Here is an 11,784-nt window from a genome sequence, read left to right as displayed (position 1 = left end):
GGGAGAGAAAGAGAGACAGAGGGAGAGAGAGAGAGGGAGAGAGAGGGAGAGGGAGAGAGAGGGAGAGAGGGAGAGAGAGAGAGAGACAGAGGGAGAGAGAGAGAGGGAGAGAGAGAGAGGGAGAGGGAGAGAGGGAGAGGGAGAGAGAGGGAGAGAGAGGGAGAGAGGGAGGGGGAGAGAGAGGGAGAGAGAGACAGGGAGAGAGGGAGAGAGAGGGAGAGAGTATTTCTTTCCTAACAGCTCAGTGTGATGTTATATCAGTGAAACTTTAAATAAAGTCATTTGTGTGAAGGTATATTGCTGATTATTACTGATTATTACTGATTACTGATTATTGCTGTTTACTGCAGATTGTTGCAGATTATTATCTTTCCTTCACTGAAGTTAACGGTGTTTGTGCTCACAGTTTCATTGGCTGATCCTTCATGTCGGACACGACGGGCCGATATCGACTCTACGTCTTGGGCCGGTTTTCTACGTGAAGGTTTTACACTACAGCACACATTACAGACGCCCACGCACAAACACGGATATGTTCTACACGTCTAAAGTATATAGAAAGAATAAACTCCACGGTTTAGCTTAACAACTTAAAATATAACCTGCATGCACAATAAACTACAGTAAAATTCATTTCTCTCTCCATAGAAAGGCTTTTCCAAGTTTTAATAAAACTAGTCATATGTCCAGTACATTTCACATCAGGCTCGTTCAAGTGCTCGGTGGTACACGCGCATGCGCACAGTGTCAGCAACTCACTCGTCAGAACCACAGTTAGTGGACCCGGTTCGTTCGGTTCTGTTGGAGTCGGACATGCGGCGCGTGATACTCCGGCTCAGCGTGTCGCGTCATCAACCCGGAAGTAAAGTTTGGTTCAGATCGATTTTGTGAACCGATTTTTACTTCCTGAGAATCGGCTCAAAAGAACGATTTGTTCAAGAATCAGTAGTTTGGGGGAAACCACATCTGGGTGTGAGTCAGGGGTGCACATACTTTTAGCCTGATAGTGTCGCTGACTTCAGTAAACGATGATCTAAACTAAACGCAAACGTGTTTGAAACGTCAGAAATGCTATTTATCTGGTAACAAAAAAAGGGGTACTGGTACTAACACACACACACACACACAGTCACCTTAAGAGGAACACGATATATAAACCGCTAAACTGCACGAGATGGGGAGAAGAAGGCAGCGCGTGTTTGTATATTTGTGTGTGTGTGTGTGTGTGTGTGTGTGTGTGTGTTTTATACCTGGTGTCTCCACCTGAACAGGCTGGGGGTGTCGATATTGGGGTGAGTATCATCTTCATCGTCCGACACCTCGATATGATCCCACACGCTGTAGTCGATGGTGGTCATTATTGTGTTCCTAAATGTTGGTTTAGAATCAGATAATAAAGTCCAGTCAGAGGTTTAATCTATGAACTAACCCCACAATACTACCGGAAACGTCACCCTTTGTCTCCACGATGTATTTAATCCGCGTTATGAAGTAAAAACCCCCCTCTTCTGTTGGAGCCTTTTCTGGAAAACTCCAGCGCTTCCGTTTAGCAGCCACGTCATACCTGAGCGCCAGTGGGTGTGACGTCATTACGAAGCGCCGCACTGCGAAGTTATATGTCTATGGTTCTATAGAAAATATTGATGAAGTGTAATCAATATGTGTAACAAACATTTAGAATTATTACGTAAACATAATCTAATAATCCATATTAGTTAACAAGTATAATCAACCTCAATCCGGACCGCAGAATCTCACACCATCTAAAAAACAGCTAAAGACCCACCTCTTCCGTCAACACCTAACCAACCCATAATAAATAAATAAATAAATAAATAAATAAAATAATAAATGTACTCTGGCACTTACTCCTCTACTCTGCGCACTTTATTTCTTCTGGAACTCAATGGATCTTGTACAGTAGCACTATTTGTATTGTTCTCTGCTTGATATATCACTTTGCTTGTATTTTCTCATTTGTATGTCGCTTTGGATAAAAGCGTCCGCTAAATGAATAAATGTAAATGTATAACCTATATGTATAATTAATATTTAAAAGCATAATCTAAATCCATAGAACACTTTTTGATCAAGTTATATTCTAAGTGTGTATGGAGTTAGATGAATTCTGTGTCTTACTGGACAGTAATAGTTTTTCTGTGTCGTCCTGCACATTTCTGCACAGAAATAAATTGGCATTAGATATTCACTGAAAACTGCTTTTGTAAGTAAATAACCTTGAGGCTGGATACCAATTAAGGAGTTAGGATAGGAGCTCAGGAAGGGAGGTAGATATCAGCTAGGACAGCGGACAGAAACAGATAGAAGCTCACTGAGACATAAGAAGAGAGTGTTGTTCAGAGAGAAACAAAAAACAAAGACTCTGAGTGAAACCTTTTTTTTTTTTTTTTTTTTTTTTTTACTTTGTCCTTGTCCTCATAAAACCTTTTAAAGAAAAACAACTAACTGCGCATGCTCCACGAATTTAAGATAACATATAGATAGACATGAATAATTAATTGTGGCGAAGAAGATTAGTCTGTTTTTAATGAGAAAAGTTAAAACCCCACCTAAGATGAGTATGCTGTGGAGAAAGGTATAAAAAGGGCTGTGTGTGTTTGTGTAGTTTAGACATTCTGCAGACTGTCTCACTTTATTGTTTAAATAAAATTTAATGACTTTTTTTTTAATTTTCAAAGCCCCATCTCTGAAGTCTTTTGTTAGGCTGGAAAGATTGTTTACCTCGACAGTTCTCACTGGATGCAGTAGGGATCCGATACCAAGTAAATATATGGGCTAATATCCCGATACAGTGGGAATGTACTACATAAAACACGGTGTGATCTGTACAAATAAGGCATGATAAGGCCGATATATTCATGTGTGAAGTATGATGCTGGTGCAAATATGTTCTTTTAACTGTTTAAGGTAAAATTTAACATGAAACCAGTTTGGTTATCTCCATGTGGCTATGTTCAGACTATTTGTTTCTAACAGAAACATGAAAAAAGCATGATTTCAGATTGGCTAATCCTTTTCCTTACCAAGTAGCTGCTAGCCAATAAAATATCAACATAATTTTCATCAAAATTATTGCACAGAACATGTTATCTGACATTGAATAACAGCAGTAATGTGCTATAATGATGTTTAATGAGTAAACATATATAATAAACTGTGCTGAATGTGTGTTATATTTTTAACTAGCTATGTGTGAATGTACACTCACCGTCCACTTTAACAGGAACACCTGCACATTCATCACCTGTACATTTAGCAGCAGCACAATGCATAAAATCATGCAGATGCAGGACAACAGCTTCAGTTAATCACATCAAATATCAGAATGAAGAAGAAGTCTGATCTCTGTGTTTGTTGGTGGTAGATGGGCTGGTCTGAGTATTTCAGAAACTGATGATGTTCTGGGATTTTCACACACAACACAAAGTTTATACAAAATGTTGACTTTGACTTCCAGAGTTCTGTCATGCTGTATCTGTCTTCTGCTGTTACACAATCTGTGCTCTAGATGGCAGCACAGATCTTCTCTCACAGAACGCCTACACACTGGAATATTCCAAGGATGGACTAACATGCATCCATCTGCTGACAGAGTTCATTCTGGAGTACTAGAAACAAAAGTCACATAGATAAAGATGATACACATGTAGAATATTAATATGTAATTAATTAATATTAAACTATAAACCTTCATGTGTTTGCTTACATGTTTGTGTGACTGACCTGAGGCTGCAGGGGAACATCAAGTGCAAAGAAACTGAACCACTCCATAAAGTCACTGCAGTGTTAAAGTGTTTGTACTGTAAGTTTGCCCACACACACTTGATGTAATGGATGTGGGTTTGCAGCTCTTTCACAACTAACTATCAAAAGAGGAATTGAACTTGACCACCATCAGTTTAAGATGTAGATAAAAAAAAAAAACAGGGTACAGACACAAGCAGACCGAGGTGATGACAAGGGAATAAAAGAGCAGGACCTTTACTATCCTTCTGAGGTGGAACTGGTGTGGAGATCCTGGAGAACTTAGAATGAAGACCCACCTTATCCTCATCCTCTGTATGATCTCAGGTAAAGAAATGAACTTTATAATAATCCTCATTATCAGCGCAGCAGCAATACTCATGCAGAAAGGCTTTGTTCGGATGTACATATATTTGGCCTTTTGTTAGATGGTGAAGGCTCCAATGAAGAAACAGTTTAAGGGGAGGATTCCTCATTAAGTACAAGTATGACTCTCATTGAAGACCTGAAAGGGTTTATGGAAATACTGTGAGGACCAAATAAAGACAAACCAGTGGGTAGACAAAGGAAGATTCTCACTTTTTGCTGGCACTGACTCAGTAATGTTAATGTAAATGAGAAATACAAAAACAATTAACAATGTTCCTGTAAGATCCATGGTGTTTCCACCAAATAAAAACAGACCTAAACAGAGAATAGGCAGATAACGGGTGAGTGCGTTTAAGTATTTAACTGTGCAAAGTCAAAAATGGAGTTCCTTGGGATGACCCTCAGAGCATCCTATGAAGACGTGGATTAGTCCAGACTGGGAAAATATGGTCAAATTTAAATAGATCTTATAAAAACCTAGCATTTCATAATTATTCATAGAGAATATGCTACTCCAGTTAAGCATTTCAAGATGAGAGTCACTCCAAGTCCTAGCTATACATGTCGTCATGACCAGGAAGCCGGTACAACAATACATACAGTATTTGTCATTCAATTCAGTTAGTGTTATTAGTGTAGCGCTTTTAACAGTGACATTGTCCCAGAGCAGCGTTACAGAAATATATACATTCAGGATATAGATGTTAAATGTATGAATTTATCTCTAATGAGCAGACAGAGGTGACGGTGGTGAGGAAAAACTCCCTGAGACGATATGAGGAAGGAACCTTGAGAGGAACCAGACTCAAAAGGGAACCCGTCCTCATCTAGGTGACACCGGATAGTGCGATTATAAATAAATACACCCCTTCTATAAATGTGCTAATACTACATGCTCAAATAGTGCAGTTGTGTAAGCAGGAAATTCATTACAGTTTCTACAGGAAGTCTGTTGTGTTGAACTTCTCCACTGTTCACTGATGGAGACTCGAGTGCAGAACTGTTTGTGGTAATTGTAGTGCTAAAGCTATCACAGCATAACTGTTCATATGAACTGAGGACCAAAGCATCTTTATGGTGTTTAAGTGGAACCGTCCTCAGTAATCTCAGTGATCTTTAGTCTGCACCATGTGGGACATCCTCAGCAGCAGCGTGTGACCTCCAACTGATGAGAACTCCAACCAGAAGTAGGACATCAGGATGGATCAGGCAGGTCCGGAGAGCAGAAGGGGTCAGGATCACTGGCATCTCAGGAGTATCATGTGTAGCTCGACAGAAAGAGAGAAAGAGAGAGAGAGAGACAGATTATTAGATATGGTTATTGTCCTGTAATGGTTAAGGACAGTGTACTGTGCATGAGTGAAAACAGGGACTCTGGCAAGACTAGCTATGACATCATAACTAAAAGGGAGAGCCAGAAGGGAACACAGGCATGAGAGCTCCCTGGGACACAATGCAGCCAGACACTCCACCATCAACAGTCTATACCTGTGAGCCTCTAGATCTGCTCCTTTACCTAAGAAAAACTATTCACAAAAAGCTTGACTAAAATATGTTTTCAGCCTGGACTTAAACACTGACTGTGTCTGATTCCCGTACACTAATAGCCTGCACCTTTTGATGGAAGTAGGTGTGGTGGCTCATAAAAGATCATAAAAGACCAAAAGTTCTCTCAGGTACTGTGGAGCGAGACCATTCAGTGCTTTATAGGTCAGTAATAGTATTTTATAATCAATGTGAGATTTCACTGGGAGCCAGTGCAGTGTGGATAAGATTGGGGTGATGTGGTCGTATCTTCTGGTTCTAGTTAGGACTCTAGCAGCTGCATTCTGGACTAACTGGAGTTTGTTTATGCTCCTACTGGAACATCCAGACAGTAAGGCATTACAGTAATCTAGTCTAGAGGTGACGAAAGCATGAACTAATATTTCTGCATCATGTAGTGACAATATATTTCTTATCTTAGAAATATTTCTGAGATAAAAGAAGACTATCCTAGTAATATTATCTACATGAGCATCAAATGATAGACTGGAGTCAATAATCACTCCAAGGTCTTTAACTGCTGCACATGATGAAACAGAAAGAACATCCAGAGTTACTGTGAGATCAGAAAGATTACTTCTAGCTACACGTGGTCCTAGTACAAGTTCTTCTGTTTTATCAGAATTAATTAAGAGGAAGTTGTCACAGCCCGGTCCGATCAGAACTCAAATTCCCAAGATGCAACACTCGCTTCTCATGCACGCATGCGCTCACCATCCCCGGAGTTCTGATCAGTCACACCTGGCACCAATCACACACTCACCGCTAGTATTTAGGGAAGTCATTCACCCAGTTTATACGCGAAGTATACGCTCAGTAGCTCCTTTCTCTGCGTTACCAAGCCGGTCTAGTTTGTTTGTGTGTTTATCGTGAGCCTCGACCCTTGTTTTCTGTCTCGACTACGCTTTCTGCCTGTCCCCGTTTGTATTGTTCGCCCGATCGCTTGACCCTTGTTTACCCTACGACTATGTTTCTTGAACTTCCCGATTCTACGCTCTACCCCCGCCGCCCGCTCCTGCTTCCGTGCCGTTTCGAGGTTTGTGACAGAAGTTAATAAACATCCAGCGTCTAATGTCCTTTACACATTCCTCAACTTTATTAAGCTGCTGTCTGTCCTCTGGCTTCGCTGAAACATACAGCTGTGTGTCATCAGCATAACAGTGGAAGATCATTCCAAGTTTAATCATTTTACCCAGAGGTAGTGTGTATATAAAGAAATGAGAAGTGGGCCTAAAACAGAACCTTGTGAAACACCAAACTTTACCTCAGTATGCATAGAAAAGTCTCCAAACTACAAACTATTTGTCATTAAAGACACTGTTCCTTCCCATGCAGCGTTTATGCATGCTGCAGGCCAAACTGACCAGAACTGTATAAATCTCATTCAGGGTTCGTACAGATTCTTCATAATGAAATTCCAGGACTTTTCAAGCACTATTTTTTTGTTTTCAAAGACTATACAAGAGGTGTACATCCATCCACCCATCCATTTTCTGTAGTGCTTATCCTACACAGGGTCGCAGGGAGCCTGGAGCCTATCCCAGGGGACTCGGGGTACGAGGCGGGGGACACCCTGGGTGTCAATCCATCGCAGGGCACAATCACACACACACTCACACACCCATTCATACGCTATGGACAATTTAGAGATGCCAATCAGCGCATGTCTTCGGACTGGGGAGGAAACCAGCGTAACCGGAGGAAACCTCCGAAGCACGGGGAGAACAGGCGAGCTCCACACACACACAGGAATCGTATCGCCATCCCTGGTGTGACTCAAACGTAATAATCACTAAGCCACCGTGCCCCCCACAAGAGATGTCATTCAAACGTATTCTTTATTTTTTCTTTTTAAATTCCCCAAAAAATGTATAATAATAAATCACAATAAATTTATACATGGTGCCTTTTCCAGCCATGCTGGACTAAATTTGCATTTCCCAGACATTGCTTCATCTTCACCATAACATCACTATACACCAGGTGAGTGACAGGAGCACTGTTTAAAACAACTTTCAGGGGAAAGTCGCTAAATGTCGCTAGATAATGTCCTGCGCTAATTAGCATGTTCATTACGTATTCATTCACTACTCTCTGTGTTCACATACTGTATTTTAATACAGCCGAATTCCCAAAAAAGCTGTTCTCATTTACATATTTTTTCTACAACGGAACGAGTATGAAATAGGGACTGAATCGCGGCCCATTAAGAGACGACATGTTCACCAGCAGTCAGCTCCAAGCCATTTCCATCACCATACACACAATTTAAAGACAAGGTTGTGCTGTGATTTCAGCTGTATTTACATGTACAATGATCACTCAGAGAGAAAGTTAGAAGTGAATGAATGTGCTGCTCCTCAACAGAGTATCCGCAGAGAGAGGTGTACCTGCAGCGGGAAAGCAGGACCTCTCGCTCGCGGGGTCAGTACTCGCCACTCTTCTACGGGAATTTGCCAAGGTTTGCCCAAAAAGTCGATTGATTTGTCACTGGGTGATTTTTTGAAAGAAAGAAACACACAAAAAAGTCTGAGAAATGGACTTGAGCTGTCTTGGTCACAATGAGTGAGTGAATAGCGAGAGCTATATTACTGTTCCATCAAAAATAAACACTTTAAAGTTTTCAGAAATTTCAGCGATAATAATTCAAGCACATTTGTAGCACTACTAGAAAAAAAAGGCTATTTTCAAGGTTTTCCAGTGCTTACATTTCAAAAAGCACTTCAAACACCTTGCGCAAACCCTGCATATTACATGCCATACAAGTCATGCATACAGTCTGAAGATCAGATGTTTACATATTCTTTTATGAAACAATTTAGTGACTTATGTCCAAACCCAAGATGTTGAATCCTCCATGTGGCCATCATCTGCTTCTACAGCACAACCAGACCATAATGTCTCTTCTGCAGGTAAGCTTTCTTTTCCACTACTGCTAAATTCCCCCTTGGGGTTCAATAAAGTCCATCCATCCATCCATCCATCCACCTACCTGTCTATCTGTCTGTCTAAAAGTTTCTGTGTGTCCTTATCCAGCTGTTTCAGGTGTACCTGTGTATATCTCAGTCAGTGTGGGTTTAGTCTTCTTGACTACTGGTGTAATTATAATCATCTGCTATAAATTCAAGTCCAAAGGTAAAGCATCCTCAAAAATACAATTTAGTTAATGCATTGTGCAGTCCATACCATTTGGCACAGTGATGCAGTATTGTTGTTTTTAACTCTATGAGATCCTAAAAATAACTTTGAGGTTAAAGTTCAGACTAGCACAGAACAAATAATTAGTTAAATATGTATACTACTAAAACTGCTCAGTATAATCAAATGTTACCAATACGTGAGTAATTTTCTTATTTCATGGATATGAGAGCTGTGCGTTGTCACTGCACAACAATGCAACATTCGGGGAAAATGCAAAACCTTTTGAAACTCATACATATGGCCATTTATTGTATATTAGATGAGTAATATATTCTTAAGATTGTGTAGCCATAATGACACACTCTGCATGTCTATACCAATGTCATTTACCAAAAAATAAGCAGCCCTTTTCTCTTCATCATTTCTGTGCAGGTTCAGAAACAATGGCACAATGTTCAACAGATGTGAGTACAAAACAACATGATTATGAATAGAGCTAACCCTAGCTCTCATAAGATGTATTCAATTAAACCATTTAAATAAAAAATTAAAGCTTTTAACACCACCATTTTTTACTACTTTCAGATACATGATTATGAAAACGTCCAATCAGAAAAATATTCCAACCAATCAGAATCAGTCTACCAGAACCCGAACCCCAAAATCAACCAATCAGAATCAACCGTGAAGAACCCGAACCCCAAAATCAACCAATCAGAATCAGCCTTTAAAAACCCGACCCCCAAAACCAACCAATCAGAATCAGCCTTTAAAAACCCGAACCCCAAAACCAACCAATCAGAATCAGTCTATGAGAACATGTATCCCAAAACCAACCAATCAGAATCAGTCTATGAGAACCTGAAGCCCAAAATCAACCAATCAGAATCCATCTCTGAGAACCCAAACCTCAAAATCAACCAATCAGAATCCATCTCTGAGAACCCAAACCTCAAAATCAACCAATCAGAATCCACCTCTGAGAACCCAAACCTCAAAATCAACCAATCAGAATCCATCTATGAGAACCCAAACCCCAAAATCAACCAATCAGAATCCATCTATGAGAACCCAAACCCCAAAATCAACCAATCAGAATCCATCTATGAGAACCCAAACCCCAAAATCAACCAATCAGAATCCATCTATGAGAACCTGAGCCCCAAAATCAACCAATCAGAATCCATCTATGAGAAGCAGAACCCCAAAATCAACCAATCAGAATCAGTCTTTGAGAACTCAATCCCCGAAATCAATCAGTCAGAATCAGTCTTCAAGAACCCGAACCCCAAAATCAACCCATCAGAATCAGTCTTCAAGAATCAGAACCCCAAAATTAACCAATCAGAATCAGTCTTCAAAAACCCGAACCCCAAAACAAACCAATCAGAATCCATCTATGAGAACCTGAGCCCCAAATTTAACCAATCAGAATCAGTCTACGAGAACTGAACCCCAAAACCAACCAATTAGAATCAGTCTTCAAGAACCTGAACCCCAAAATCACTCAATCAGAATCAACCCAAATGCAATCACTCTGTATGTGTTTACCAGAGACTAAAATCTACCAATCAGTGATAGGGATTCAGGTTCACCACCTATCTGGACTGGTGTTCGTCAAAAAGTTACCCAGAATAATTTTTGGGATTATTTTTTTAATCTCAGTGGCATCACTGGGATTCAAACTCGTGACCACCTGACAAGCTTGAGCACACGTCAGGTTTTTATTCATTAATGTAAACATTCAGATCTGAAATATGTGTAATTTATCTAATACCTTTTTATTACTTTAAATGATGTCATGGCTTTTCCTATAGGTTACTTTTAGTCTTTCATAGTGTTTTCCTGTGAATTGTTGGAGTGTTGGAACACTGTTAATATTGCACAACATTTCTCTACAGATTGTTACTTCCATCGCTAAGTTTTTATGATAGTGCTTATTATGTGCTCTAAGTTTATAGTGCTTATTAGTCTGTCTACATGTGTAGTTACATTTTAAAGTTTTAGGGTTTTATGAGTTTAACCTAGCTGCAGAAAGACAATTAGATGGTCCCCAAGTACTGAATGTTCAGATGGTCTTCTAAACTCTGTTTAGCTCACAGAAGCCTGTACATACTTGTCTTGTGAGTTATAGGTCGACGGATAGCGGACTTTACCGACACCAATAACCAAGTTCAACAGACGCAACCTGTTGAAAAAAATCGGTTATCGATCGGTCGACTTCTATTGTCAGCCATGTGATTGTATTTTATATTTTCCCTTCAATAAAGAGAATGTGCAAATATGACACTTCCCAGAGTCGTTTGTTAGAGTAGTAAAAATAAATTCATGGATATCAAACAATTGTAAACACAACACAGGCTTATTAAATAATCTTTGTTAAATATAGGTGTGCAACAATTATTAGCATCCCTATGAATTCTATGAGAAAAATAAATTTGAAGTATATTCCCACTGATATTAAAAAAAAAATGTACACCTGGATGACTAGGAATAGGAAATTGTTCAACCATGACTTCCTGTTTCACATTTAGAAATTTAGAAATTTAATCTGGTCTTGTAGAAATATATAGCTGGGTATCATCAGCATAACATTGGAAATGAATCCTGTGCTTTCTAATAATATTTCCAAGGGGCAGCGTGTATAAAGAAAACAACAAGGGGCCTAACACCGAGCCTTGCGGCACACCGAACTTTACTGACGTTACGTTAGAAAGTTCATCATTTAAACAAAGAAAATGGTAGCGGTGAGACAGGTAGAATCTAAACAAGACAGGAAGGATCTAGTTTTTCCCAAACTTACCTCATCATTATTATCAGCCATGGGCAGGGTAAAGGTGCAATATTATATCAAGTAAAAGCAACAGGAAAAGGTTTTTTCTACATATCTCTAAAATGATGTACTAATTTATATTCACCAGCACTTTAAACATGACTGTAACATCCTTTTACAGCGTGTACATT

General features: G+C 39.6%; 2 protein-coding genes across 2 annotated transcripts in view; one reads left to right on the top strand and one right to left on the bottom strand.

The window, feature by feature from the left end:
* cdc37 (cell division cycle 37 homolog (S. cerevisiae)) overlaps window positions 1–1,866 on the bottom strand; it is a 5,381-nt gene extending 3,515 nt beyond the window's left edge. The window contains exon 1 of the mRNA XM_053615990.1: window positions 1,251–1,866. Within this exon, the coding sequence (XP_053471965.1) occupies window positions 1,251–1,358 (108 nt within the window). The 5' untranslated portion in view covers window positions 1,359–1,866. The remainder of the gene's footprint in view (window positions 1–1,250) is intronic.
* A 2,147-nt stretch (window positions 1,867–4,013) lies between these two features.
* LOC128601850 (circumsporozoite protein-like) lies at window positions 4,014–10,272 on the top strand. Its single transcript, XM_053615246.1, has 5 exons — window positions 4,014–4,092; window positions 8,502–8,591; window positions 8,716–8,814; window positions 9,253–9,284; window positions 9,406–10,272. The coding sequence occupies exons 1-5, from the start codon at window positions 4,053–4,055 to the stop codon at window positions 10,270–10,272; spliced, it is 1,128 nt and encodes a 375-aa protein (XP_053471221.1). The 5' UTR covers window positions 4,014–4,052.
* The last annotated feature ends 1,512 nt before the right edge of the window (window positions 10,273–11,784 follow it).

The sequence above is a fragment of the Ictalurus furcatus genome, chromosome 26 (assembly GCF_023375685.1).
Source record: "Ictalurus furcatus strain D&B chromosome 26, Billie_1.0, whole genome shotgun sequence".
Classification (NCBI taxonomy): domain Eukaryota; kingdom Metazoa; phylum Chordata; class Actinopteri; order Siluriformes; family Ictaluridae; genus Ictalurus; species Ictalurus furcatus.
Note: the sequence above shows the minus strand (reverse complement) of the source record. Positions and strands in the feature narration are given on the sequence as shown.

Coding starts and splice junctions, on each gene's coding strand:
- LOC128601850 (XM_053615246.1), top strand. CDS start 4,053: ATGAAGACCCACCTTATCCTCATCCTCTGTATGATCTCAG. Junction 4,093..8,501: donor CATCCTCTGTATGATCTCAG/GTAAAGAAATGA, acceptor GAAACAATTTAG/TGACTTATGTCCAAACCCAA. Junction 8,815..9,252: donor CTATAAATTCAAGTCCAAAG/GTAAAGCATCCT, acceptor ATTTCTGTGCAG/GTTCAGAAACAATGGCACAA.